Source organism: Panthera tigris, chromosome B1 (assembly GCF_018350195.1).
Source record: "Panthera tigris isolate Pti1 chromosome B1, P.tigris_Pti1_mat1.1, whole genome shotgun sequence".
Classification (NCBI taxonomy): Eukaryota; Metazoa; Chordata; class Mammalia; order Carnivora; family Felidae; genus Panthera; species Panthera tigris.
In genome coordinates this window covers 203,080,992-203,107,738 of record NC_056663.1, presented here as the reverse complement: position 1 = coordinate 203,107,738, position 26,747 = coordinate 203,080,992, and the positions used below count along the sequence as shown (strand labels likewise).

The following is a 26,747-nucleotide window of genomic DNA, read 5'->3' as shown; positions in this document are numbered from 1 at the left end:
GTTTTCTACAGCAGCCGTACCATTTCACATCCCCGCCAGCAGCGTAGGAGGGTCCAGAGATTTGACATGTAACACTGAGAGTAAAAACCAGCAATGGGACCAAGGAAGATACCAACTTGGGTATCATCATGAGGTTAGGATTGGAGCAGCAGGGGAGGCAAGCGGACTGGTAGGCCCAAGGCTAGCATCGAGATCGGCCTGAGGCTCGGAGCTTCCAAACAAAACAAGAAACAGGTCATTTATAAAGTCCTGACTTTTCTAGGTGCATTTCTGCAGGAGAAGCAGACTTTTGCTATAAATTCTAAATTTTGTAGAGTAAAGCTTCTCTTTCATGAGAGACTTGGAGTGGCCGTTGTCCTCAACCCTGGTTCTATAGCAAGCCATCCTGATTTCGTTGTTCATCCCACGGCAGTCTTCATTGTGAGGATGGAGGCCGTCACTCAGCGGAGGCAGGAGAAAAGTATATTCCAGGCAGATGAGTGTGACATGTTAGAAAGCAAGGGAGTACGGAAGGAGCTGCGTCTGTGTCTGCAAGTCAGATTTATTTGTAGGCTACGGTTTCCCGGCTTTCTGGGTAAGTCTCTCGTCTGCCCCTGGGGGAGTGACCCGAGAGCTTGATCCCTCCGCCGGCTTGGCTCTAGGGAATGTCCTGAAGGGCTTACTGCTGTCCAGCATCGAGACTTCTCCGCAGTGACTCTGCTCGGTTGGATTCCCAGAATGGACAGCACAGGCCGCGGCCCAATGCTCGAGTGGCCGGGGGTGTGGGACAGCGGGGCCCCACGGAGATGAGCTCTGGAGAGTGCTCAGCTCTGGTCTGGGGAGGACGCTCTTCCTGCCGTCTTGTGCCTTCCACCCCATCTTTCTCCTTCCTCTTTTCCTTCACATACTCCGTCTGTATTTTGAAATCTCTTGCTCCTCTGGAATATTAGCTCCACAAGAATACGGAATGTGCTTTACCTGCCGCTCTGTTTCCAGGTGCTGCTGGAGCGGGCCTGGTGCCCGTAAGTCGTTCTGAATGCCGATCGTTTCTTCCTGGGTGACTTGTCCCTTTCTCCTGAAAGCAGCGTGCCTTGTTTCACGTTGCAGACCCTCCTCTGTTCCACGTGGCCCTGCCCAGCCGTTTGACGTGTGCGGTCGTGTGACACGTGCTCTGTGACACACGAGGAGGTCATTACGTAGCCCTGGAGAGCTCGTCGCGGACGGCAGCGGTAGGGTGCGTAGCCCCCTGCACTTGCCCCCTGGAAAAGCCACCCGTAGCTCGGAGCTGCTAATTTCGGTCTAACTTCCACAGTTTCGTGTCTCACTCTGTTTCAGTGTTTTCTTTCCTTTCTACCACGATCCCGTGCTACATTCGTTCCTGGAAGACATTTTGGCAGGGACCATGTTTATGCACAAGAGGACTTGGGCTACTGGCCTCTCTCTTCCCGCGTGCCTGTGAGGCGGCTTCGGTCCCTGCGGGCCCCCCACGCGGGGCACCTGCAGCCCCCACTCCCTCTGCTGCCTGTGTCCCTGGGGGTTCACGCAGTTCTTGAAATTCCTTTGCTGTCATTTTTATTGGGGTTTCCGGAAGGAGTGTACATGCGTGTGAGAAATATTCTCACAGTCTTTTTAATTTTTTTTTTTTTTTTAACGTTTATTTATTTTTGAGACAGAGAGAGCATGAACGGGGGAGGGTCAGAGAGAGAGGGAGACACAGAATCTGAAACAGGCTCCGGGCTCCGAGCTGTCAGCACAGAGCCCGATGCGGGGCTCGAACTCACGGACTGCAAGATCGTGACCCGAGCCGAAGTCGGCTGCGTAACTGACTGAGCCACCCAGGCGCCCCATAATTTTAAAAATTGTTTTAGAATTACCTCTTTTCCCTTACTTTTTGCATCCTGTTCTTTCTTCTGGGTTTATGTTCTTGCTACCATGCCCTTTTAGCATTTCTTTTGTAAAAGGGACGTGCATATGGAACTCATACAGAGCATGAGCAGAGGGGGGGGCAGAGCAAGAGGGAGACACAGAATCCGAAGCAGGCTCCAGGCTCCGAGCTGTCAGCACAGAGCCTGACGCGGGGCTGGAACCTGCGAACCATTAGATCATGACCTGAGCCGAAGTCGGACGCTCAACTGACTGAGCCACCCAGGCGCCCCTATTTATTTTTATTAAAAAAATCTTTTTTAAAAAATGTTTATTTCAGACAGAGAGAGAGAGCGAGTGCACACCAGGGAGGGGCAGAGTGAGAGGGAGACATGGAATCCGAAGTAGGCTCCAGCCTCTGAGCTGTCAGTACAGAGACCGAAGCAATGAATGGCTTGAACCCACAAACCGTGAGATCATGACCTGGGCCGAAGTCGGAGGTTCAACTGACTGAGCCCTCCAGGTGCCCCAGCAGTCATGTTTTCTTTCTAAAATTTTTTTAATGTTTATTTATTTTTGAGAGAGAGAGAGAGAGACAGAGACAGAGACAGAGCATGAGTGGGGAAGAGAAGAGAGAGAGGGAGGCACAGAATCCAAAGCAGGCTCCAGGCTCCGAGCTGTCAGCACAGAGCCCGACGCGGGGCTCGAACCCATGGACCGTGAGATCATGACCTGAGCCGAAGTCGGATGCCCCACCGGCTGAGCCCCCCCAGGTGCCCCTAGTTAGCTTATTCTTTATGGGTTTTGAGATTTTCTTTTTGTCCTTCATGTTGTGTGGCTTCAGTGTGGCGAGGCCTGAAGTCAACAACGTCAGGGTGGAGTTTTAAATAATTATAGCTATTTAAACATGGTATGAGCTGTCTTAGGAGAATGCGTTCATCTAAATGTTCAGTCATGACTCTGAACACCGACTTGCTCTTATTTATGTTGCTTAGAACCCTGGCTGCTCTTTCAGTCTGAAAACATGATTTCCTTTCGTCTCTGCAAAAATTTCCATCATTATCCCTTTGAAATTGCCTTTCCCGCATCCTCCCTGTCTCTCCCAGAACTCCACTGGGACGTCAGCTTCCTGAGGGCAGAGTATCCTTTCTTTTGTGGTGGTTGTACACGACGTAAAATTTACTATTCTCACCACTCTTGAGTGTGGACTTCAGTGGCATGAAGTCCGTTCACCTCTGTGTAGGCATTGCCCCCCTCCATCTGCGGGACCGTCTCACCTTCCCAAACCGACACCTCGCCCTCATCGAACACCAGCCCCCACCCTGCTTCCGTTCTCTTGCGGCCACCGGTCCACTTTGTATGAATATCATCACTCTGGGTCCTTCGTGTAGGTGGAGTTGTACAGTGTTTGCCCTAAAAGTAAGTAAATACGTGCATACCCACGTAAATAAGGGGCGCCTGGGGGCTCAGGCGGTTAAGTGTCCCACTTCAGCTCAGGTCACGATCTCACGATTTGTGGATTCGAGCCCCACGGGAGGCTCTGTGCTGACAGCTGCGGAGCTGCTTGGGATTCTCTCTCTCTGCCCCACCCCCACTGTGCTCCCACCGCACTCACTCTCTTTCTCAAAGTAAATGTAAATAAACTTCAAAAAATGGGGGGGCTCTGTTGGAAGAGCATGTGACTCTTCATCTCGGGGTCATGAGTTTGAGCCCCATACTGGGTGTAGGGATTACTAAAAAATAAAAAAATTTTTTTTAAAAAGGAGCGCCCGGGTGGCTCGGTCACTTGAGTGTCCCGACTCTTGATTATGGCTCAGGTCATGATCCCAGGGTTGTGGGATGGAGTGCAAGTGGGCAGCCTGCTTGGGGTTCTCTCTCTCTCTCTCTGTCTCTCTCTGCTCTTCTCCCCTGCTTGTACACACGCTCTCTCTGAAATAAGATGAAAGTAGACAAATAAAAATTAAAAAACAGTACCTTTCCTTTTATAACTGTCTTCTTTCACTTGGCATAATGTCTTCAAGGTTCACGGATGTTGTAGTGTGCAGGAATTTATCACTCTTCACGGCTGGACGCTGTCTATGTACACATTTTGCGTATTCCCTGCTGATGGACAGGCGGGCATCTTTTGGATGTTACCAATGATGGTGCTGTGATTGTTGGATTATAAACCTCTTTTGAGTCTCTGCTTTAAATTCTTCTGGATGGGCAGAATTAATTTTTTTGGAGCGGTTTTAGAGTCACAGCGAGATTAAGAGGAAGGTAGGTACAGAGAGTTCCTATATACCCCTGCCCCCCACCCACACACATCCATAGCCTTCCGTTACCGACATTCTCCACCAGGGTGGTACCTTTGCTGCACTTGATGAACCTGCGCGGATGTGTCTTAATCGCCGGCGTTCGCGGTTTCCACCAGGGCCCACCCTTGACGTTGCGCGTTGTGTGGTTTTGGACAAACGTATCACGGCAGGTGTCCACTGTCGTAGCATCGTACACGGTGGTTTCCCTGCCCTAAAGATCCTCTGTGTTCTGCCTATTCCTCGCCCTCCTTCTGGCAACCACTGACTGACCTTTTCACTGTTTCAGGATGTCCTACGGTTGGAAGCATACGGTGTGTAGTCTCTTCTTTCCCTAGGTAGCGTGCATTGAACGTTCCTCCGTATCTTTTCCTAGCTCGATAGCGCATTCATTTTTAGCGTGAGTGATATTTCATTGTCTAGATGGTCCACCGTTTGTTAATTCATCTACTGCAGGACATCTTGGTTGCTTCCAAGTTTTGGCAATTATGAACAAAAGCTGGTATAAACGTCTGTGTGCGGGGGTGGCTGGGTGGCTCAGTCAATTAAACATCCAACTCTTGATCTCAGCTCAGGTCTTGATCTCAAGGTTGTAAGTTCAAGCCCTGCAGTGGGCTCCACACTGGGCGTAGAGCCAATCTTTGTGCAGGTTTTTTTGTGGATGTTAGTTTTTAACTCCTTTGGGTAGATACCGAGGAATGGGATTGCTAGATGTTATGATAAAATTATGTTTGGTTTTGTAAGAAACCACCAAATTGTCTTCCAAAGTGGCTGAACCATTTTACATCCCATTAGCAGTGAAGGAGAGGTCTTCTTGTTCCGTATCCTTGCCAGCATTTGGTGTTGTCAGTGTTCTGGATTTTGTCCTTTTTGATGTGTGTGGAGTTCTACCTCATTTTAATTTGCATTTCCCTGATGACCTATGATATCACACGTCTTTTCATATGCTTATCTGGCATCTATATTTCTTCTTTGGTGTTTTGTTTTAAGGTATTTGGCCCATGTTTTAGTTGGGTTGTTTGTTTTCTTGTTGTTGAGTTTTAAGAGTTCTTTTTATATTTTGGATAACAGTCTTATATCAGATGTCACTTGCAAATTTTTTCTCTCAGTCTGTGGTTTGTCTTCTCATTCTGTTGACCTTGTCTTTCACAGAAGGTAAGGTGTTTTGTTTTGGTATTTTTTGTTCTTTTTTTAATGAAGTGCAGTTTATCAGATATTTCTTTCACGGGTTGTGCCTTTAGTGTTGTATATAAAAGGTCACTGCCAAAGTCGATGTCATATAGGTCTTCTCCTGTGTTGTCTTCTAGAAGTTTTGTAGTTTTTTTAAATTTCACATTTAAGTTTATGATCCATTTTGGGTTAATTCTGTGAAGGGTTAAGGTCTGTGTCTAGAGTCTTTTTTTTTTTTTTTTTTTTTTTTGCATGTGGTTGTCCCATTGTGCCAGCACTGTTTGTAGAAAAGTCTACCTTTGCTTCGTTGTATTGTCTTTGCTTCTTTGTCAGAGATCGGTTGACTGTATTTATGGCAGTCTGTTTCTGGTCTGTCTCTTCTTTACTGTTGAACACTTATCTCTGATTTTGCCAGTACAACGCTACCTTCCTTAGTGTACTGTCTTCATAGGAACCCCAGAGTCAGGTAGTGTCAGTTCTCCTACTTTGTTCTTCACCTTCATTACTGTGTTGGCTCTTCTGGGTCTTTTGGCTCTCCACATAAACTTTAGAATCAGTTTGTCAATATCCACAAGGTAACTTACTGGGATTTGAGTGGGATTGCATTTCGCCTCTAGATCGAGTTAGGAAGAACTGACATCTTGCCAATATTGAGCCATCCTATCCATGAACATGGAACATCTTTCCATTTGTTTAGCTCTTCTTTGATTTTATTTATCAGAGTTTTATAGTTTTCCTTCAAGAGGCACCTGAGTGTCTCAGTCAGTTGAGCGTCTGGCTTCTGCTCAGGTCACGATCTCACGGTCCGTGGGTTCGAGCCCTGCGTCGGGCTCTGTGCTGACAGCTCGGAGCCTGGAGCCTGTTTCAGATTCTGTGTCTCCCTCTCTTTCTGCCCGTCCGCTGCTCGTGCTCTGTCTCTCTCTGTCTCAAAAATAAATAAAAACATTATAGTTTTCCTTCAAAGGGTCTTGCAAATGTTTTGTTAGATTTATTCCTAAGTATTTCATTTTTTGGAGCGCTAATGTGAATGGTGTTTTTAATTTCAAATTCCACCTGTTTATCGCTGGCATGTAGGGAAGTGATTGACTTTTTTGAATGCTAGCCTGGTGTCCTCTAATGTTGATATGAATGCTTATTAGTTCCAAGACTTTTTTTGATTCTTTCAGATTTCTGCATAGACACCATGTCATCAGTGAACAACAGCTTTGTTTACTGCTTCCAGTCTGTATACTTGTATTTCCTTTTCTTGTCTTAATTGCATTAGCTAGGATGGCAGAATGTTTTTAATCCTGTTTTGTTCCATAGTGTAGCCCCAGCGCCTAAAATCCCGTGTCTGGCACAGCATAGGCACTGTAGAAATTTTTGAAAGAATGAAACATGAATGTTGTGTCTCTTAATCCCTCTTAAATATTTTACGTGTCTTTACCAGCCATACGGCTTGGTGAGTTGGTCAGATTTATCTTCTAATTAGTTTATTTATATATTTAGCTGTGGTTAGTCCTCTGTATTCAATTCAACTTTTTTTTTTTTTAATTTTTTTTTTTTAACGTTTATTTATTTTTGAGCAGAGAGAGACAAAGCATGAACAGGGGAGGGGCAGAGAGAGAGGGAGACACAGGATCTGAAACAGGCTCCAGGCTCTGAGCGGTCAGCACAGAGCCCGATGTGGGGCTCGAACTCACGGACCGTGAGATCATGACCTGAGCCAAAGTCGGACGCTTAACCGACCAAGCCACCCAGGCGCCCCTCAACTCAAGTGTTTTAATTCCAGTGCCTTCTTTTCTTTTCCAAATCTGCAAATTGTGAGAAAAATAACTTCCTGTTCTTACTCTGTGGAAGCTAGGAGCTCGTTCTCCGGAGCTAGGAGCTGTGCCTGGCTCCTTGGATATTCCTCTCTGCTGGTGATGGGTTTGCGTGCTGTGTGATGTCTTTCTCCTGGTTTCCTGCAGCAGGGAGATCTTCCAGCCTGCTCTGGGTTGTACAAGATCCCCCGAGCAGTTTCCAGCTTGCCTTTGCGGGGCCCTACCAGCATCATTCATTCTAGAGAGGTTTTTACTTAAGTTTCCTGGCTCAGGATTCGAGATATCACAGCCTCTGAGGCAGATTTCTCCAGAGTGATTCTGTCTCCCCGCTGTTCTCTGGTGGGTATTTGCTGAGGGCTCTGCCCCAGGCTGGCCATCGGCTCAGATGCTGATGGCACTGTGACAGTAGGCACTCCGGTCTGCTCTGGGTGATGCCTGCTCTTCCTCCCCAGTGTTCAGAACCACCCTATGAAGTCGGTCCTCTGTCCTCAGGGGGTGGAGTGTGGAGGAGAGCATGTTGTCACTTGGATGGTTAATAAGCATTAGAGCCCGGATTCCAGGCTAGGCAGCGGCCTCCACGCTGTGCCCTGAGCCACTCCAGCCCGCTGCCCTCCACACCCTTCTGATCTGCTATAGGCTCTGTTTGGGGAGCCAGGAGCCCCAAGCCCTCGCTTTGTTCCTGAGCTCTGCTTCACTCACAGCTGCGGGCTCTGCCCGCTGAGGCTGATTGCTGTTTGCTTTTCCTTCCTGGACCTGAAGGTTTCCCTTTCTTGCTCTGAATTAGGCAGCATAGCTGGCTTTTTTTAAAAGAAAAAACTACTTGACCACCTTCATCAGAAATCTCCTGTAGTGTGTTAACACGGTGACATAACATTAATAGAGTTCCTGATACCAAATCGTCGTTTCTGGGTAAATCCTCTCTGGCATCTTTCAGTGTAGTAGTGACGGGGTTTGATTTACTTCTGTTTTGTGATATTATTTACAGTGTTTTTTTTTTTTTTACTGATCTCGGTCTGTAGCTCTCTTTTGCATGCAATGTTCTGGTTTTGGTATGAGAGCTATGCCAGCCTTCTATAATGTTTTGGGAAACTTTCCAGTATTTTCTACGTTCTGGAGTAATTTAAACAGCGGGAATGATATTTATGTGATGCATAAGGCATAGCAGTTGGAAAGACTGAGCTCGACTGGTATATACCGACACGGGGAAGTAAAGATAGGTCGATCGGTGTGTGATGGCATTTGTGGAAATACGGACCCACGAGACAACTCTGTTGCCGGATGCACGCCTGAGGCTGGAAGGATGCCCAGTGAACCTGTGACGGGAATCGCCTCTGAGGAAGGGCAGATGAGACTTGGCTTCAAGAGGAGGCCGGCTTTCACTCCTCCAACCCACACCTGTGGGAGGCAGCACCGGGGGCTGGACCGCCGCCGCCGCCCCTGTGCCTTCCCGCTTTATGACTCGGCTGTCGCGGTCTCCGCGCCCGCCCGGGAAATGGGATGCGAGCACCCGCCGCAGGCCGCAGGCCGTTGTGGGTGGCGGGCGGTCTGACCAGAGGAGGCCCACGGACGGGGTGCTGCGTGCACTTCCTTTTCCAGTTCTCAGGTACCGAGCACCCCAGAGTAAGCCCGAAGCACTAGGTCTGTGGGTGCTGTTGTCTGGAGTTCTCGCTCTCCTTTTCTCTCCTTTTCTCTCCTTTTCTCTCCTTTTCTCTCCTTTCCTCTCCTTTCCTCTCCTTTCCTCTCCTTTTCTCTTTTTTCCGTATAAAGACGGCTGGAAGCGAATGTGGCCTGGGGCTAACACACTGTCCTTTGGGGGGGGGGGAGGGGGGTTCTGGCCTGTTGTGCCTCGAGCTTCCTACTTGCAAACCCCTGCCTCCCCTCCCGGCGAGAACGACGGGTCCCTGCGGGGCGGTGGGGAGCAGGGCCCTCTGGGCTCTGTGGGCTCTGGGCCTCTCAGGCGTTCCACCCCTTGCTTACGGTTGGTTTTTCTTGAAAGGCTGGACACGGTGAAAGATTTTCTAATTTATCGTTATGACTTCGGTAAAAAGCAGAACTTTTAGAAACATAAGACGAAGTGGTCGTTGACTTGCGCTGCTACGCGGGAGGTGAAGGCCAGTGGCCTGTGGCGGCCCTGCGCCTTGGAGACTTCTCGCAGGTGGGGTCCCGGGGCGTCAGCCGTCCGTGCCCAGATGAGGAGGAGACAGTGACGAGGCAAGGAGACCAGCAACACAAATGAGACTTAAAAAAACAACAGTGAAAACAGACTTGTGAAGTCCACAAACTTAAAACAGGTTTAACATGTTTAAGGATTTAAAATGGGAACCAGCTATCTTGAAAAGTGTGGTTCATACGTCAGGTTGTGATTCACGTAAACCTAGGCTTGACATTGAATCCTGGCCCCGGGACTTCTAGCCTTGTGATCCTGGGTACCTTCTGAGAGAAGCCAGAAATCTGAATTTTGTGTAAAATATCCCAAACTTTAACTGTCGGCAGCTAAACTCTTGACTTACCGGTGGGCTCTACTTCTTAGCATTGTTTTCTTTGTGGTTTTGCTCTAACTAGGATCGCAGTTTTCACACTTAACTCATCAGGCTCTGCTCAGAGTTAATATTCTACCTCATTGAAAGTTTAAGATTCTTGCAACTGTCTAGATTGATTTACTTCCTCTCCCATGCTACAGTCGTCATACGTATCTATTAAGTTACAGTCCCCACAATCATAAAGTTTGCTTTGGTAACATGAATTTGAAACTAAGAGGAACAAATAGTCATTTATATTTACTCATTTATTCAATACTTCTGGTGCCTTTCCTTCCTTCTCAAAGATCCAAGTTTCAAGGGGCACCCGGGTGGCTTAGTCGGTTAAAGTGTCCGACTCTGGATTCCGGCTCAGGTCATGATCTCAAAGATCATGGGTTTGAGCCCTACATCAGGCTCTGCACTGACAGTGTGGAGCCTGGTTAGGATTCTCTCTCTCTCTCTTCCCCTCTCCCCTGCCCCTCCCCTGCTTGCACTCTGTCCCTTCAAAATAAATAAACTTAAAAAAAAAAAATCCAAATTTTAGTCTGGTCTCATTTTTCTTCCCCCGAAGAACTTCCTTTAGCATTTCTTGTAGTGGAGATCTATTGATAGCTTATTAACTTGTATTTCTTTTAAAATGTATTTTTGCCTTCATTCTTTTTTTTTTTTTTTTTTTTTTTTAGTGCTTATTTATTTTTGAGAGAGAGAGAGAGAGACAGCGTGCAAGCGGGGAGGGTCAGAGAGAGGGAGACACAGAATCTGAAGCAGGCTCCAGGTTCTGAGCTGTCGGCACAGAGTCCGACGCGGGGCTCGAACCCATGAACCGCGAGATTGTGACCTGAGTTGAAGTCAGACGCTCACCCCACTGAGCCACCCAGGCGCCCCTCTTCTGACTGCTTTTGAGATTTTCCCTTTATCTTGTGTTTCAGCATTTTGACTGATGTGCACTTGGGTCTTTTAGATTTATTGTGCTACATTTCTTGCATCTATAAATTTATGTTTCGCCCAGTTTGGGAGATACTTCTAGCTGGTTCTTCCCCCAACGTTTTTTCTGTCTCATTCTTTTCCTTCTCTCCTTGTGGGTGTGAGTGGGAATCCAGACGTTTTGATATTGTTCTGTAGAGTGCTGAGGCTCGCTCACTCACTTTATTCCTTCTTTTAAAGTTTACTCATTTATTTTTAGACAGAAAGAATGCAGAGGGCACAGAGAGAGGGAGTGAGAATCCCAAGCAGGCTCTGCACTGACAGCACAGAGCCCAACATGGGGCTTGAACTCACCATGAGATCATGATCTGAGCTGAAATGAAGAGTCAGGAGCTTGACCTAATGAGCCATCAGATGCCCCTCTTTCTTTTTTAAATTAATTTTTCTGTTTTTTAGACAAGATAATTTTTAACTATCTGTTTTCAAGTTTCCTGACATATCTAATATGCTTTGGATATATATCTAATATCCATCCAATGATGCTTTGATTTCAGTTACAGTATTTGTCTCGTAAGATTTACATTTGGCTCTTTTTTAAAAAATAGTTTTTATTTCTTTGTTACATTTCCAGTTTATTATTTTATTAATACATTTTTGTTTATGTTCTTGAGCATGGTTATAATAGATGCTTTACAGTTGTTATCTGCTGGGATGCCTGGGTAGCTCAGTCGGTTGAGTGTTGGACTCTCGATTTCAGCTCAGGTCATGATCACAGGGTTGTGGGATCAAGCTCTGTGTCTTGATCTGTGGGATCAAGCTCTGCACTGAGCATGGATCCTGTTTGGGATATGTGTACTCGCTCGATCTGTCCCTCTCTCTCCCTCTCTCTCTCACTACCCCTCCCTCCGTCTCTCTCCCCCTCCCCTGCCTGTGCGCACTTGCTCGCTCTCTAAAATACAGATAACATTTTTTTTAATTAAAAAAAGTTTTAAAATTCTTATTTGCTGGATTTTAATATTTGGGCCATTTCAGGGTTAGTTTGTGTGGTTTCCCTGTTTCTTCATATGTTTAGTTATTTTGGGTCATATCCTGGATATTTTGATGATATGCTGTAGATGCTCTGGATTCTGTTATGTTCCCCTTAAGAGTGGTAGTGTTTTTTTACTTTTAATTCTCTTAAGATACACGTAACATGAAATTTATCTTTACTAGTTTGTTGTTGTTGTTGTTTTTTGAGAGAGAGACATTGTGCATGTGTGTGAGTGGGGAAGGGACAGAGGGAGAGAGAGAATCCCAAGCAGGCAGCCTGACTTGGGGCTCAGTCTTACGACTGTTGAGATCATGACCCGAGCTGAAATCAAGAGTCAGATGATTTAACTGAACCACCCAGGTGCCCCGTCTTAACTATTTTTCGTGTCCGTTCAGTAGTATTAAGCACATCCGCCGTGCTGTGCAGTCGTCCCCACCGTCCAGCCCCAGAAGTCCTCATCTTGTGAGTCCGAAACTCTAACGCCCATCAAATACCGACTCCCCGTCCTCCCTCCCCCCAGCCCCCGGCTCCACCAGCTGCCTTCTGTCTCTGTGATCTGACCGCTCCAGGGACCTCCTGTAAGTGGAATCATATAGTATTTGTCCCCTCGCGACTTATTTCACGGGGCACAATGTCCTCCAGGTCCATCCGTGTGGCGGCCGGCGGCGGGACGTCCTTCCCGTTTGAGGCCGAGGAACATTCCGCCGTGCGGATGGACCACGTTTTCTCACCCGCGCGTCTGTCGGCGGACTCTGGGTTCTTGCTCGTCTTAGCTGATGCGAACAGTGCTGCTGTGGATGTGGGTGTACAGACATTTCCTCGAGGCCCCGCTGTCCGTTCCTTTGTGTACAGACCCAGAGGTAGGGGTGCTGGGTCCCGTGCTGGGTGTGGCTCTAGTTCTGTGGGAGCCTCCACCCTGTCCTCCACGGCGGCTGCACCACTTCACATTCCCACCGACAGCGCGCAGGCCCCCAGTTTGCCCGCACCCTCGCCAACACCGGTTGCTTTCTGTATTTTTTCAAGAGTAGCCATCCCACTGGGTGTGAGGTGGGATCTCATTGTGGTTTTGCTCTTAAAAGTGGTCTTGTGGTTTATTTTTTGTCTAGCAGCTGGAATCTCGCTGCACTTACTTTATAAGCCAGGCTGTGTGGTCTCTGCCCCACATATGTGTCGGCCTGGGATTTGGGCACAGTCTGTCTGCGGGATCCGGAGCTCTTCCTCCACGGCTCTCACCCGTTGGGAGTCTTACTTCTTGTAGGGTGTTCCGGGGTCCTCTCAGACCCTCCTTAGGCGCGAAACTAGAAGCCAGGACGTTCGCCCAGCACTGTTCCTTTCTTTGAGGAGCAGGGTCCCATTTATTTTCTTCCTGCTTTTGTCTCTCCGTGTGTCTTCAAGTAATTGTGCCATATATACATGTTACATAATTAAAAAAAATTTTTAATGTTGATTTTTGAGAGACAGAGCACGAGCAGGGGAGGGACAGAGAGAGACAGAGAGACACAGAATCCAAAGCAGACTCCAGGCTCCGAGCTGTCAGCACAGAGCCCGACGTGGGGCTCGAACCCACAAACTGAACCGTGAGATCATGACCTGAGCCAAAGTCAGGCGCTCAACTGACTGAGCCCCCCAGGTGCCCCCGTAATTATTTTTTTAAGTAGGCTCCATTCCCAATGCGGGGCTTGAACTCCCCACCCTGAGGTTACGAGTCACATGCTCTACTGACTGAGCCAACCAGGCATCCCTGTTTTTTTTATGTTTTTGCCCACTTTGGTCTGACATGAGCTGGAATCATTTGCCTTTAAAAAAGTGTTGCGTGAGCGAAACCACGTGCGCTCCCACGTCTCCTGGTGTTAGCAGGCCATCCGGTGTGCGTGACGCCGAGCCGGATCTTGGCCCGTTAAGTTTGCTCTCCTCTCCTGTGTCTCCTGCGAGGTCTGGTGGAAGCCCCGGAGGCCACAAGCCCTCGTGGCTGCACTGGAGGTCTCTCCACCACAGCACCGTCGGCGTGTTTGGCCAGATGATCCTGTGTCGTAGGGGCTGTCCTGTGCGGAGAAGGGCATTTAGCGGGCTTCTTGCCCCCTCCCCAGTGGTAACAGTCAAAATCGGTGCCAGACGTTTGTCCTCGGGCAGCATGGGGAGCGGCTGCCGTGCACGTGTGGACCTCTCTGGTGTGTGCACTCTCGCGCACTTGGCTTTTCCCTGCCGCCCCTGCCGCTGTGCCGCCTTCTCGTAGGGTCCCAGGGCACTCTTGGTGAAGGGGTGCCTGCCTGTTCCTTGTTCCTGGCTGCCTTTTGGGCTTGGATGCCGTCACTGGGTGTCCCCACGTGGGGACTGCAGTCCTGCAGCAAAGACCTCATCGCCACAGGCAGCCTGAGGGGTCTTCCTAATGCTCGTGGGTCCCCCAGCGGCCCGAACGGCACGGTGCGAAAGTACGTCATGGCTCAGCAGTGTTGACCTTGGTAGTGAATCTCCAGGAGACAGCTGAATAGAAGGCACCATTACTACGATGCTTCTTGTCATCAGCCCTTAATTTGGGCCTGGGCAGGGAGGGGTGGATGACAGAGATCAGATGACTGGCCTGAGCATAAAGCACACCTGATTTGGGCTGTCTTCTCACTTTGTTACTCTTGATGTTTTGCTTCCCCCCATCGTCAGTCTGGAACTAGTGATGGGCCAGGCATTGGGAGATCTCGTTTCCGGCTGTGCTGAGCAGTCACCTTGGGCATTTGCCGAACCTCTGCCTGGGAGCCCCCCTCAGCCGTGCCCAGACGATCGGTTTGGTTTCTGAGCCCTTCCCTCTTACCCTTTTGCAAAGGCCGGCCTGTCTCTGTGCCAGCCACCTCAGGTACCAGCACTCACCGCCATGGGGCCCATGGAGCCGCTTGTCACAGCCACACTGCTGGCTCGTGGTGGTGGCATGGCTTGTGTCTCCTGGCCTGACTTTTGTGTTCTCCCCCTTAAAAGTGGTTCCCTTCCCCCTTCCCCCTTCCCCCTTCCCCCTTTTCCCTTCCCCCTTCCCCTTCCCTTCCCATTTCCCCTTCCCCCTTTCCCCTTCCCTTCCCATTTCCCCTTCCCCCTTTCCCTTCCCATTTCCCCTTCCTCCTTCCCCCTTCCTCCTTCCCCCTTCCCCCTTCCCCCTTCCCCCTTTTCCCTTCCCCCTTCCCCTTCCCTTCCCATTTCCCCTTCCCCCTTCCCTTCCCATTTCCCCTTCCCATTTCCCCTTCCCCCTTTCCCCTTCCCCCTTTCCCCTTCCCTTCCCATTTCCCCTTCCCCCCTTTCCCCTTCCCTTCCCCCTTCCCCTTCCCTTCCCATTTCCCCTTTCCCCTTCCCTTCCCATTTCCCCTTCCCCCTTTCCCCTTCCCTTCCCCCTTCCCCCTTCCCTTCCCATTTCCCCTTCCCCCTTTCCCTTCCCATTTCCCCTTCCCCCTTCCCCCTTCCCCCTTCCCCCTTCCCCCTTCCCCCTTCCCCCTTCCCCCTTCCCCCTTCCCCCTTCCCCCTTCCCCCTTCCCCCTTCCCCCTTCCCCCTTCCCCCTTCCCTTCCCATTTCCCCTTCCCCCTTCCCCCTTTCTCTTCCCATTTCCCCTTCCCCCTTCCCCCTTCCCCCTTCCTCCTTCCCCCTTCCCCCTTCCCCCTTCCCCCTTCCCCCTTCCCCCTTCCCCCTTCCCCCTTCCCCCTTCCCTTCCCATTTCCCCTTCCCCCTTCCCCCTTCCCCCCTTCCCTTCCCATTTCCCCTTCCCCCTTCCTCCTTCCCCCCTTCCCTTCCCATTTCCCCTTCCCCCTTCCCCCTTCCCCCTTCCCCCTTCCCCCTTCCCCCTTCCTCCTTCCCCCTTCCCCCTTCCCCCTTCCCCCTTCCCCCTTCCCCCTTCCCCCTTCCCTTCCCATTTCCCCTTCCCCCTTCCCCCTTCCCCCCTTCCCTTCCCATTTCCCCTTCCCCCTTCCTCCTTCCCCCCTTCCCTTCCCATTTCCCCTTCCCCCTTCCCCCTTCCCCCTTCCCCCTTCCCCCTTCCCCCTTCCCCCTTCCCCCTTCCCCCTTCCCCCTTCCCCCTTCCCCCTTCCCCCTTCCCCCTTCCCCCTTCCCCCTTCCCCCTTCCCTTCCCATTTCCCCTTCCCCCTTTCTCTTCCCATTTCCCCTTCCCCCTTTCTCTTCCCATTTCCCCTTCCCCCTTTCCCCTTCCCCCTTCCCCCTTTCCCCTTCCCCCTTTCCCCTTCCCCCTTTCCCCTTCCCCCTTTCCCCTTCCCCCTTTCCCCTTCCCCCTTCCCCCTTCCCCCTTTCCCCTTCCCCCTTTCCCCTTCCCCCTTTCCCCTTCCCCCTTTCCCCTTCCCCCTTTCCCCTTCCCCCTTTCCCCTTCCCCCTTTCCCCTTCCCCCTTTCCCCCTTCCCCCTTTCCCCTTCCCCCTTCCCCCTTCCCCCTTCCCCCTTCCCCCTTCCCCCTTCCCCCTTCCCCCTTTCCCCTTCCCCCTTCCCTTCCCATTTCCCCTTCCCCCTTTCCCTTCCCCCTTTCCCCTTCCCCCTTTCCCCTTCCCCCTTTCCCCTTCCCTTCCCATTTCCCCTTCCCCCTTTCCCTTCCCATTTCCCCTTCCCATTTCCCCTTCCCCTTTCCCTTCCCATTTCCCCTTCCCATTTCCCCTTCCCCTTCCCCCTTCCCCCTTTCCCCTTCCCCCTTCCCCCTTCCCCCTTCCCCCTTCCCCCTTCCCCCTTCCCCCTTTCCCCTTCCCCATTTCCCCTTCCCTTCCCATTTCCCCTTCCCTTCCCATTTCCCCTTCCCCCTTCCCCCTTCCCCCTTCCCCCTTCCCCCTTCCCCCTTCCCCCTTCCCCCTTCCCCCTTCCCCCTTCCCCCTTCCCCCTTCCCCCTTCCCCCTTTCCCCTTCCCCCTTTCCCCTTCCCCCTTCCCCCTTCCCTTCCCCTTCCCCCCTTCCCCCTTCCCCCTTCCCCCTTCCCCCTTCCCCCTTCCCCCTTCCCCCTTCCCCCTTCCCCCTTCCCCCCTTCCCCTTCCCTTCCCATTTCCCCTTCCCTTCCCATTTCCCCTTCCCTTCCCATTTCCCCTTCCCCCTTTCCCCTTCCCCCTTCCCTTCCCCCTTCCCCCTTCCCCCTTCCCCCTTCCCCCTTCCCCCTTTCCCCTTCCCTTCCCATTTCCCCTTCCCTTCCCATTTCCCCTTCCCTTCCCATTTCCCCTTCCCTTCCCATTTCCCCTTCCCTTCCCATTTCCCCTTCCCCCTTCCCCCTTCCCCCTTCCCCCTTCCCCCTTCCCCCTTCCCCCTTCCCCCTTCCCCCTTCCCCCTTCCCCCTTCCCCCTTCCCCCTTCCCCCTTCCCCCTTCCCTTTCCTTTCCACTTTATCATTTTGTGACTCTGTCTCATTTCCATGATACTGGAGCTGCCTCCTATGACCGAGGGATTATGTAAACGTCATACATGGTCTCACGATAAACCACACAAAGCCGTAGAGGTGTCGGGATACTTCTGTTAGGTTCTAAACGTGATGTTTCTCTTTCTTTTTGTTTTTCTAACACTGTAGTGCTCTAGATACGGAGCGCCTGGGCTGAACGCAGTTTAGCATCAAAAGGGTCCTCTTTCTGTCGAGAAGATTGCGAAGCGTGTCAAGATGAAGCAGGCACCGGAGACCCTCGGCAGCACGAACGGGAAGTCCCAGAACTGTGAAGTGAATCGCGAATGTTCCGTGTTCCTCAGCAAAGCCCAGCTCTCTACCAGTCTACAGGAGGGGGTCATGCAGAAGTTCAACGGCCACGACGCACTTCCCTTTATTCCATCCGAGAAGCTGAAGGACCTAACGTCCCGTGTGTTTAATGGCGAGCCTGGTGCTCATGATGCCAGATTGCGCTTTGAGTCCCAGGAAGTGAAGGCGCTCGGGACGCCGCCCAGCACCACCCCCATCAAAAACGGCTCTCCGGAGATTAAGCTGAAGATCACCAAAACGTACATGAACGGGAAACCTCTCTTTGAATCTTCGATTTGTGGGGACAGTGCTGCTGCCGTGTCCCAGTCGGAAGAACACGGACAAAAACCGGAAAATAAGGCCAGAAGGAACAGGAAGCGGAGCATAAAGTACGACTCCTTGCTGGAGCACGGTCTTGTTGAGGCAGCGCTGGTGTCCAGGATCTCGAGTCCCTCCGACAAAAAGGTGCCCGTGAGGAGTCGTGGCCCGGGTGGGGTCGAGCGCGGCAGCCGGCTCCGGCCAGGCCCCTTCAGGGGAGGAGAGTGTGCCCCCTTGCCCTGGGTGCACCGGGCTGACAAGGGAGCCGGGCTGTGGCTGCAGGCGACCCTGTGTTAAGTCTCACAGCAGCCCACAGAGCCAGTTGTGAAATAGGGACTTGACTAAGTGTTGGAGAGTGAAATGGATAAAAAGAGGTAAAACCGGTTTCGAAACCCAGGTCTGGCCAGTTCCACACCCCTTGACCTTCAGGACTTAGCCGGGATCTGGCTTCTTGGTGCCATGGGGGGGGGGGTGCTGTGCAGGGGGGCTCCTGTCCTTCCACATGGTTTGCCATCGGCTCTTGTCTCCTCTACCCGGTGGTCCCGCAGACGGTCCGCCTCCTTGAGGACTGGGTCTGCCTTGTACCTTCACGCTCTTGGATCCCAGTGCGGAGCCCAGCACTTGAACACGTGTGAGCAGGTGTTCAGTCATCAAAGACGGGTGGAAACCCCTGCTGGTGATGAAGGACTGTAGGGCTTTATGTCACCATGTCTTAAAGTGGCACTGCGATGGCCCACTGCTTAAATGAGTATAAGCCGTGTAAAGCAGCCAAGGAACCTTGGCCTTGGCAGAAGGAACTAGGGAGGGTGCCAAGGGCTGACGGCGTCTGTGGTCTATGTGAACAGAGGCTGGGAGGGGCCTGGGGTCCTTCGGTCTTTAGTTGAAGCTCCAGGCCCACTTGCAGGGGTAGGGAGAGGGAGCCTGAAACCACTTTGGGTTGGTATCCTCACCGAGGTTGGAATATGTAGTTTAAAATGACACTTGAGGAATTTTATTTACAGTTTCCACAGGTAAAAGGGAAAATGTTCAAAATTCCTTTGAAATCGTTAAAATAATGAAGATTTTTTAAGGTTTAGAAAAGTGAGTGCTCAGGAGCTGTTTGGCTCTTGTTAATGTAATTGCCACGGTGAATTTTTAAAAAAAATAGATGAATTTAGCGAGCTGGGCTGATGCAACGAGGGTCTGAAGTTCCCGTGGTTGTGGGGGACCTCGCTCGTTCACAGGGAAGAGGCTGGTGCAAGTTACTCCTGCTCTGCCAGTCGGTTTTGATAAACTTGGGTAAATACCTGAGTTTTGACTCTCATCTTCAGAGTGGGGTGGTGATCCTCCACATGGGGCTCTCACGTGGCTTAGAGGACACGAAAATGCAAAGCTGGGGTGCTGTGGGCTAATCGGAGAGCCAGCACGTAGCAGCTGTGTGCCAGCCCTTAGCACCGTGCGCACGGGTCCTCATAGCACACAGTGAGATCTCAGAGCCCTTATCCTTGGTTTACAGACGAGGAAACTGAGGCCCAAACAAGTTCAGCAACTTGCCCAGGTATGTAGAGCTCTAGGAGAAGGCTCGGGAAGTCACAGTCAGGAGGAGGCCAGGAGCCATGCTGACCTTTCTTGTCCCACTGGAGGGACTGAGAGAGGAGTGGGACAGCAGTGGCCCCGGTCAGGCCTCCAGCTCCTAAGTGACTCACGTTCTCAGGAAGAGAAATGGAGGCTCAGAGACCCCTAGGACCCAGATCACAATGCAGCTGAGACTTGTTGCCAAGCCCTCCTGAGGTTCTTGCCACCCTGGGTCCTTTTGTGCTGGGTGACACAAGTGCTCCCGAGAACTGACAGACACATGGCCGGGGGGCGCGGGAGGGTCAGAGTATGGATCCACGCTTCCACGAAAATAACTTATTTGACTAGCTGAGTAAAGCACCATTAAAGACCACCCACCACACCAAGGAAATAGAGCTATGTAGGGCCCTTCATAGTCGGGTACCTACTGTGTGCGGTTTGATGAAGTGATAGCAGGGGAAGCACTGTGCGTGTGTGTGTGTGTGTGTGTGTGTGGGGAACCTCTAGCCTGCGTAATCTTTGGATAGAAGATTGGATTTAGGGGTACTTAGATTGTTAGTATGTATTTTGTTGTTCATTTTCAGGTTGCGGCTAAGAAAGAGTCCTGTCCAAATACTGGCAGAGACAAAGACCACCTGTTGAAATACAGTGTTGGCGACTTGGTGTGGTCCAAAGTGTCCGGTTACCCTTGGTGGCCGTGCATGGTCTCTGCTGACCCACTCCTTCACAACTACACCAAACTTAAAGGTATTGTGTTCATGGACTGTTTCTCTGTCTTTCTCCTTTTGCACTTAATCTTTCTAATCTCCAAACTTTTTTCTTACCTTTCCTTCAACAGCCCTACTGTGGTGGTTCTTTTTTTGTCTTCCTACTTTAAAAAACTGTGCTAAAGTACACATAACATAAAACTGACCGTCTTAACCACTTTGAAGTGTGCAGCTGAGTGGTATTGAACACGTTCACAGCATTGTACGACCATCTCCAGCGTCCGTGCCAGAGCCCACTCACCTTATGGGTCTGGACCTCTGTGCCCAGTAAACGCTGACCCCCATTCCTGCCCCTCCTGGCCCCTGGCGCCCACCGTTCCATCGTCTGTCTCCTTTTTGTGGTTTTGGTTTGCAGCGCCCTCAGGACTAGTGGTGCTGAGCATCTGTTCACATGCTTATTGGCCATTTGTATGTCCCTGCAGAAGTGTCTGTACTAGCCCTTTGCCCGTATGTGAATCCGATTCTGGTTTTTTTGTTGCTGAATTTACTGTGGTTCATTTTTGCAACTTTAAAGCTCATACTTGATTGGGATGTAACACATTGCCATTTCTTTTTATATCCAACTCAGACATTTACCTTACCTGATTGAATTAGTATTATTAACTGAGGAGTGGTCATGGCTTTATGTTGCTTTTCATGTTAATTTATTATCGTTTTAGATATATAATGATTGCTTGTTTCAGCGTGATTTTCAGAAATAGCATTTTTAAAACTTTTTATTTTTTTTCATGTTTATTTTTTGAGTGAAAGAGTGTGAGTTGGGGAGGGGCAGAGAGAGGGAGACACAGAATCCCAAGCAAGCTCCGGGCTGCCCCTGTCAGCACAGAGCCTGATGCGGGGCTCAAACTCACAGACTGCGAGATCGTGACCTACGCCAAAGTCGGATGCTTAACCGACTGAGCCACCCAGGCACCCCTAAAACTGTTTGTTTATTTTTGAGAGAAAGAGAGAGAGAAAGAATACAAGTGGGGGAGGTACAGAAAAAGGGGGACAGAGGATCCAAAGTGGGCTCTGTGCTCTCAGCACAATTGATAGGGCTCGAACCCACAAACCGTGAGATCATGACCTGAGCCTAAGTCAGATGCTCAACTGACTGAGCCACCAGGTGCCACCCCAGAAATCGTATTTTATGCTAAGTTTGAGTTCTAAAGATGTCCCAGTTTACTTTTTAGGCCTGTGGGGAGAAGGAAAAACCAGAAATGATCTTTGCATCATGAAACTTGGGAATATAAATTATTGCACGGAGCAGTTGGAGAACAGGGTAAGAATACAACGTGTTGATACAGATTAGAGCAGATCCTGACATAAGCAGTAATTGGAGAACTCACAAAACATAAAGACTCTTGTGTTTCTGGAGCGAAAAATGGATGGTTTGAGATTTTTCTGGAAAGTTCTTTTAAGGTTTGACTTGAGTTTGAAGAAGGCGCTAGGTGGCGAGTACAGGGTTGGAGCTGAGCCAGGTAGCACCCCACAGGGCTGTGCACCCTTCCGCAGTGTGGGTGACTAGAGCCGGGGGCTGGGCCGGGCGGGCTCCTGGGCTTCCTCGTGCGGTTGTCCGGTCAGCCTCGTGTGGCCTCTGGGCGGGACTCGGGACGCGGCCCCCCTGTTGCCCGGCTGCAGCCCTGGGTGGGGCTGCTGCTCACGCCGGCTGGCCGCTGGGGAAGGGGCATGGGGGCGCCTGCCCGGCCAGCGGACCGGAGTGGGGGGATGGGCTCAGGACGAAGAGGTCCACACTGCGGTGGCAAGTGCCTCCGTCTGAGTTGTGCCCGGCCTGCTGTCCCTGGAGGTGGTTGGCCTCTGCCTTGAGGCTCGGGGACGCGCACCTGCTCAGCACGTGCTGTGGCGGGCCGGCTGCGCTTCCCGCCCCGTGGAGGACTGTCGGCATCCTCAGCTTGCCAGAATTGGTGTGTGTGTGTGTGTGGGGGGTCTCTTCCACAAGCCTTCGGGGGCCCCAGGATGCACCCCAGAGGCATCTAGACCTGGAGCGTGGAAAGAAGTAGTTGAGACGGAAGCTGGGTGGCCACACAGGTGCAGACGTGTGGCGTTGCTGGACCCTTCTCAGGGCTCAGCCGCCGGCACGGGGCTCAGCCGGCTAGGTGTCCAGCTTGATTTGTCCTCGGCTCGTCCTCTCACTGTCGTGAGCCCCCACGTCAGTCCGGCTCTGCGCTGGGTGTGGGGCCTGCTTGAGGTTCTCTCTCTGTCTCCCCCCCGCCCCTCCCCGCTTCCACTGGATGTGTGCGTTCTCGTCCTCTCCCTCCCCACCCCCTGCCCCGGCTTGAGTGCACACGTGCATATTCTCTCTCTTCCCCCCCCCCCTCCTCCCCCTCCCCCTCCCCCTCCCCCTCCTCCCCCTCCCCCTCCCCCTCCCCCTCCTCCTCCTCCTCCTCCTCCTCCCCCTCCTCCTCCTCCTCCTCCTCCTCCTCCTCCTCCTTCTTCTTCTTCTTCTTCTTCTTCTTCTTCTTCTTCTTCTTCTCTCTCTCTCTCTCTCTCTCAAAATAAAGAAACAAGCCGGCCACACAGCAAACTGAAGTAAAAGTCAGTGGGGCCTTCATGGCTTCCACGTCTCTTGGTCTGCCTAGCACATCACAAGCAATTTCTTTTTAGTGTCTGGGGATTTCTGCTCTGTTTATGTGAAGCTCCTAGCTTGTCCGACCCTTGTAACTGAAGGAGGCTTTTGAATGTCTCTTTGTTCCAGCTACTGGGATGAATTAACTTTAATTTCATTACATCTTCCCCGATGTAGAGCAAAAGAATTCCCGCAGTCTCCAGCAGCCTGTCCAAATGACGTGCAGACACAGCACGTTTTAATTCATCTCTCACTTCCTCTTTCTTTACTCTTAGAGCCTTCACTCCGGCCCAGGATTTTTACTCTTTTGCCTACAACATTGGAGCATTCTTCTTCCAGCTGAGGCGTGGGCTCTGGAGTTAGCCTGCCGGGGCCCCGCTCAGCAACTTGGTCTGGTAATGAACCACTTAATTTAAGCCCCCGTTTCCCTCTGTATGAAAACGGAGGGTAATGATACCAGCCCTTGTTCGGGAAAGTCTTAGCGTGGTGAGTAGTGGGCCTTCAGAATCAGGGCTCTTTCTTGACAACGTTCCTGTTTGGCCAGTTGTTCTCCCCTGCACGGCCCTACTTTTGGGTCATTTAATTTAAGGAATTTTGTGCCATTCTTAGTCCCTTGACGTCCCCAGACGTGGCCTGGCTTTTACAGCAGTGCTGAAGAGTCACACTTGAGTTCCATCTTGTCTTTGTTTGTTTTGTGGAATGTTTTATTTATTGTTTGCTTGCTTTTTTTTTTTTCATTAAAAGAATTTAAAATTTTTTTTTAATGTTTATTTATTTTGAGAGAGAGAGAAAGCAAGCATGAGTGGGGGAAGGGCAGAGAGAGAGGAAGACACAGAGTCCAAAGCAGGCTCCAGGCTCCAAGCTGTCAGCCCAGAGCCTGACGCGGGGCTTGAACCCACAAACTGTGAGATTGTGACCTGAGCTGAAGTTGGACGCTTAACTGACTGAGCCCCCCAGGCGTCCCTGCTTGCTCGTCTTCTATTTAAAAACGTTCCGAGCATATAGTTCAAAGTGGGACGGTATGCTGGCCACCCGTGCACCCTCACCTGTGTTTGTGAACTTTAGATGTTTCTTTTTGACCTGTTCCATCTCTCTCTGTCTGTGAACACTCTCTCTCTGCCAGCCCGCGGGAACGTAGGCGCAGGCCTCCTGGTGCCTCACCTGTACACGTCAGCGGGGTCTTCTGAGTCCAGGGACCGCTTCCCGCCCAGCTCAGCACCAGCTACATGCAGGGGAGCCCTCCAGCAGTGACACGACGGCCCTTGGGTGGACTTCCCCAGGATTTTCCCTGTGCCTGTGTTTTTCCTTCCCTCGGGATTGGATAGGGTGCCTGCGTTGCACCAGCTGGCCCGGCTCCTCAGGCCCCCGCGGTCCAGCACAGCGCTCTGTGCCCTCAGCCCCATTCTTAACTCTGCTGCCGTGTCGTGATCAGACTCAGGAGTCCCGTGTAGGTGTTGAGGGAGGGGGCTTATGTGGGGCCCGTCACCAAGTACCTGCTCCTCGCAGCGCGTCCCTCCAGGAGTTGTTTGGGGACACAGGGGAGGGGGCGCTCACGATTACAAGCAGATCACCTTGGGAAGAGCGGTACTGTGCTTTTGAAAAGTAGTTCAGAAGGAGGAGGGCCCAGGTGAACGCCCTGCCCTCCTGCCAGCTGATAGGAGGCTCACATGACCTCTGAAAGGAAAAGGGGTCAGAGGAAACCATGAGGACACGTGTCCTGGTGGAATTGCTTCGGGAGCTCTTGGTGTCTGCTGTCCCACTTCTCGGTCGCTGGTGGCCGACAGAGCTCTCCAGTGGAAAGGTGCAGTCCTTTTTTGTCACTAGTGAGTGCCCCGTGGCCATGCGTGGGCACCACGTCCCCCCGCCAGCCCTTCCCCACGCCCTCCCCACTCCTTTATGACCCACTGGCTGAGCAAGTGTACCTGCCCGTTTTTATCCTGCTTCCTCCTGTGTTTAATTAAGTGGCATTTTTCTGTGAAGATGAGCTTCTTCGTAAACACTTAGTTATGTATTACAGTCCTCACTCTTTAATGCCCTCGTTGTCCCAGATTTAACCAGCAGAAGTCCCATTAAGTCCCTTTCAGCTGTGTCCTTTTGATGTGTCTCAGTGAGCCCGTGAGGGCTTCCTTGCGGAGACCCCCAAGACGCTGCATGCACACTTACACTCTGCCGTGTCCGCCATTTCCTGGGAGGAAAGCGGGGTCCTTTAGAAGACGGCGGTGTGTGGAAGCCCACGTGTGGGCACTGCTTGTGTTCATGGCTGTGGGAGACCGAGAATTCACCAGGGATGTGTGAGGTAGGTCTCCAGGCAGGACACGGAGACCTGGCTGCAGGTGGAACTTTGGGGTCCGTTTATGATTTCTGAACACTTGGCATGCAGCAGCCCCTGGTGGGGTGACATGGTGAGTGATGGGCAAGCTTTGGGGGCTCAGGCATCCTCACTGGGGCAGGACAGGGACCCGAAGGAAGGATGGCTTCTGGCATGGCGCTGGCTGAGCATGGGGATCTTTTCCCTGTGAGGCGCAACTCCCTCACCCTACCCCTACCCCACCCCAAGTTTTCTCTTTTTTTTGCGTAGGCGTACTTTTTTTTTTTTTTTTTTCTACTTATCACACTTGGATTTATAGTTGTGGTTGAATCTGGATCTTAGTAATATACTCAGATTTAAAAACCTGATGTTCAACATTCATGCGGACGAGAATACAACTCCTAGACCACAGCTCAATCCAGGCTCCTTTGAAAGTGTACATTCCCTTTGAGAAGCTAAGTTAATGAAAGTCTTAATAGCATGTTTGTAACAGGGGCGCCTGGGGGCTCAGCCGGTTGAGTGTCGCCATTCTTGATTTCGGCTCAGGTCATGATCTCACGGTTCCTGGGATCGAGCCCCAATTCGGGCTCTCTGCTGACAGTGTGGAGCCTTCATGGGATTCTCTCTCTCCCTCTGTCTCTGCCCCTCCCCTGCTCACACTCTGTCTCGAAATAAATAAATAAACAAACGTTAAGACAGCATTTTTGTGATACGCAGTAGCAGGACTTGTCTGGCCTGTTATTTACCAGGGTATCTTAGATGGATGAGCAGCTTTGAGGCCTGACTCAAGTTGGAAACAGAAGATAAATGTAGGTTTTTAGATGCTACACTATGAAGAGAACGATTCTCTTGCACCTGAGAGCTTCACCGTGTCCAGGGTACGCCCGTATGGCACTAGTCTCCTCATCAGATAACTGCCGTCTGGAGTCCAGTCATTTTCTGTTGTGGAAAAAATTTTTGTCACATTTTCTGTTACGGAAGGTCACCCTCATTGCTTTATTTCTAAATTCCAGCATTTTCAAAAAATATGATAGGTAATCTGGCCTTCTCATATCTTGGGTTATCGTATCGCTTCATAGTATGATCTCCTTACTGATTTTTTCTTCTTGGCTTATTCTTTCAGTTACCAAGAGAGGTATGTTAAAATAATCGACTGACAGCCAACCTGCCTTCTTCTGGTGGCAGTTTTTTGTCAGTGTCTGCTTTCCCTGTTTTGGTGCTCTAGTGCCCTCCAGGGACTAAACCAGGAAATTCAGGCATGGTGATGCTTGTCCTTTATTTTCTGTGGAACTCTGTGGTGTCATGTCCTTGTGATTTTTGTCCCTGTTCTCTATTCTTGCTTCTGTAGACACTTGTCTGCATTTTTTTTTTTTTTAATTGCTGCTCTTCCTGCCTGGAGCTTCAGCTGCAAAGCAGCCTTGTTTCTTTGTGGGGTCCATTCTGCATGCATGGGTGACTGCTGTCAACTCAAAGGATTCACAGAATCTGGAGAGATTCTTGGCTCATTCTAGCTCATTCTAGCCCAGAGGGTCACCTAGCCCAGAGGGTCACCTAGCCCAGAGGGTCTAGCCAGAGGGTCACCTTGAGTCCAATGGGCCATGATGGGGACAAAAGGATTGTAGTGCAAAATTAGGTACCTGGGTTATTGGTGGAGGATAGGTTCTTTTAGAAGGTTGTGTGGGTAGGGGGAGTCAATGACAAGTGTTTTCATACTGAACATGACTGATGAACATTAGAAATCACAGGAAGAAATAATTACTAATAAATGGTGGGACAACTGGTTAATTATGTGGTAAAATAAAACACTGAGATGTTCACCTCTTGAAGCAGTGAAATTCATATGGATTAAAGAAACCCACAAAACTAGGAAAACAACTGGGTTATATTGCTACCAAATTTCTAGACAGGAAAGAACTTCAAAACTAATTATATTTATTTTACAAACCTGGGATCAGACTATAGTATTTTTCTCTGCTTTTTT

General features: G+C 50.9%; 1 protein-coding gene across 5 annotated transcripts in view; it reads left to right on the top strand.

Moving 5' to 3' along the window:
• Positions 1 to 26,747, top strand: part of NSD2 (nuclear receptor binding SET domain protein 2) — a 90,690-nt gene that overhangs the window by 14,382 nt on the left and 49,561 nt on the right. For 4 of the 5 annotated variants that reach the window (XM_042985138.1, XM_042985134.1, XM_042985135.1 and 1 more), the window contains exons 2-3: positions 17,095 to 17,718; positions 19,710 to 19,872. In XM_042985138.1, coding sequence (XP_042841072.1) covers positions 17,182 to 17,718; positions 19,710 to 19,872 — 700 coding nt within the window. In that variant the 5' untranslated portion in view covers positions 17,095 to 17,181. Of the gene's footprint in view, positions 1 to 17,094; positions 17,719 to 19,709; positions 19,873 to 26,747 lie in introns of those variants that run through there. The other variant, XM_042985139.1, reaches the window with a different exon arrangement.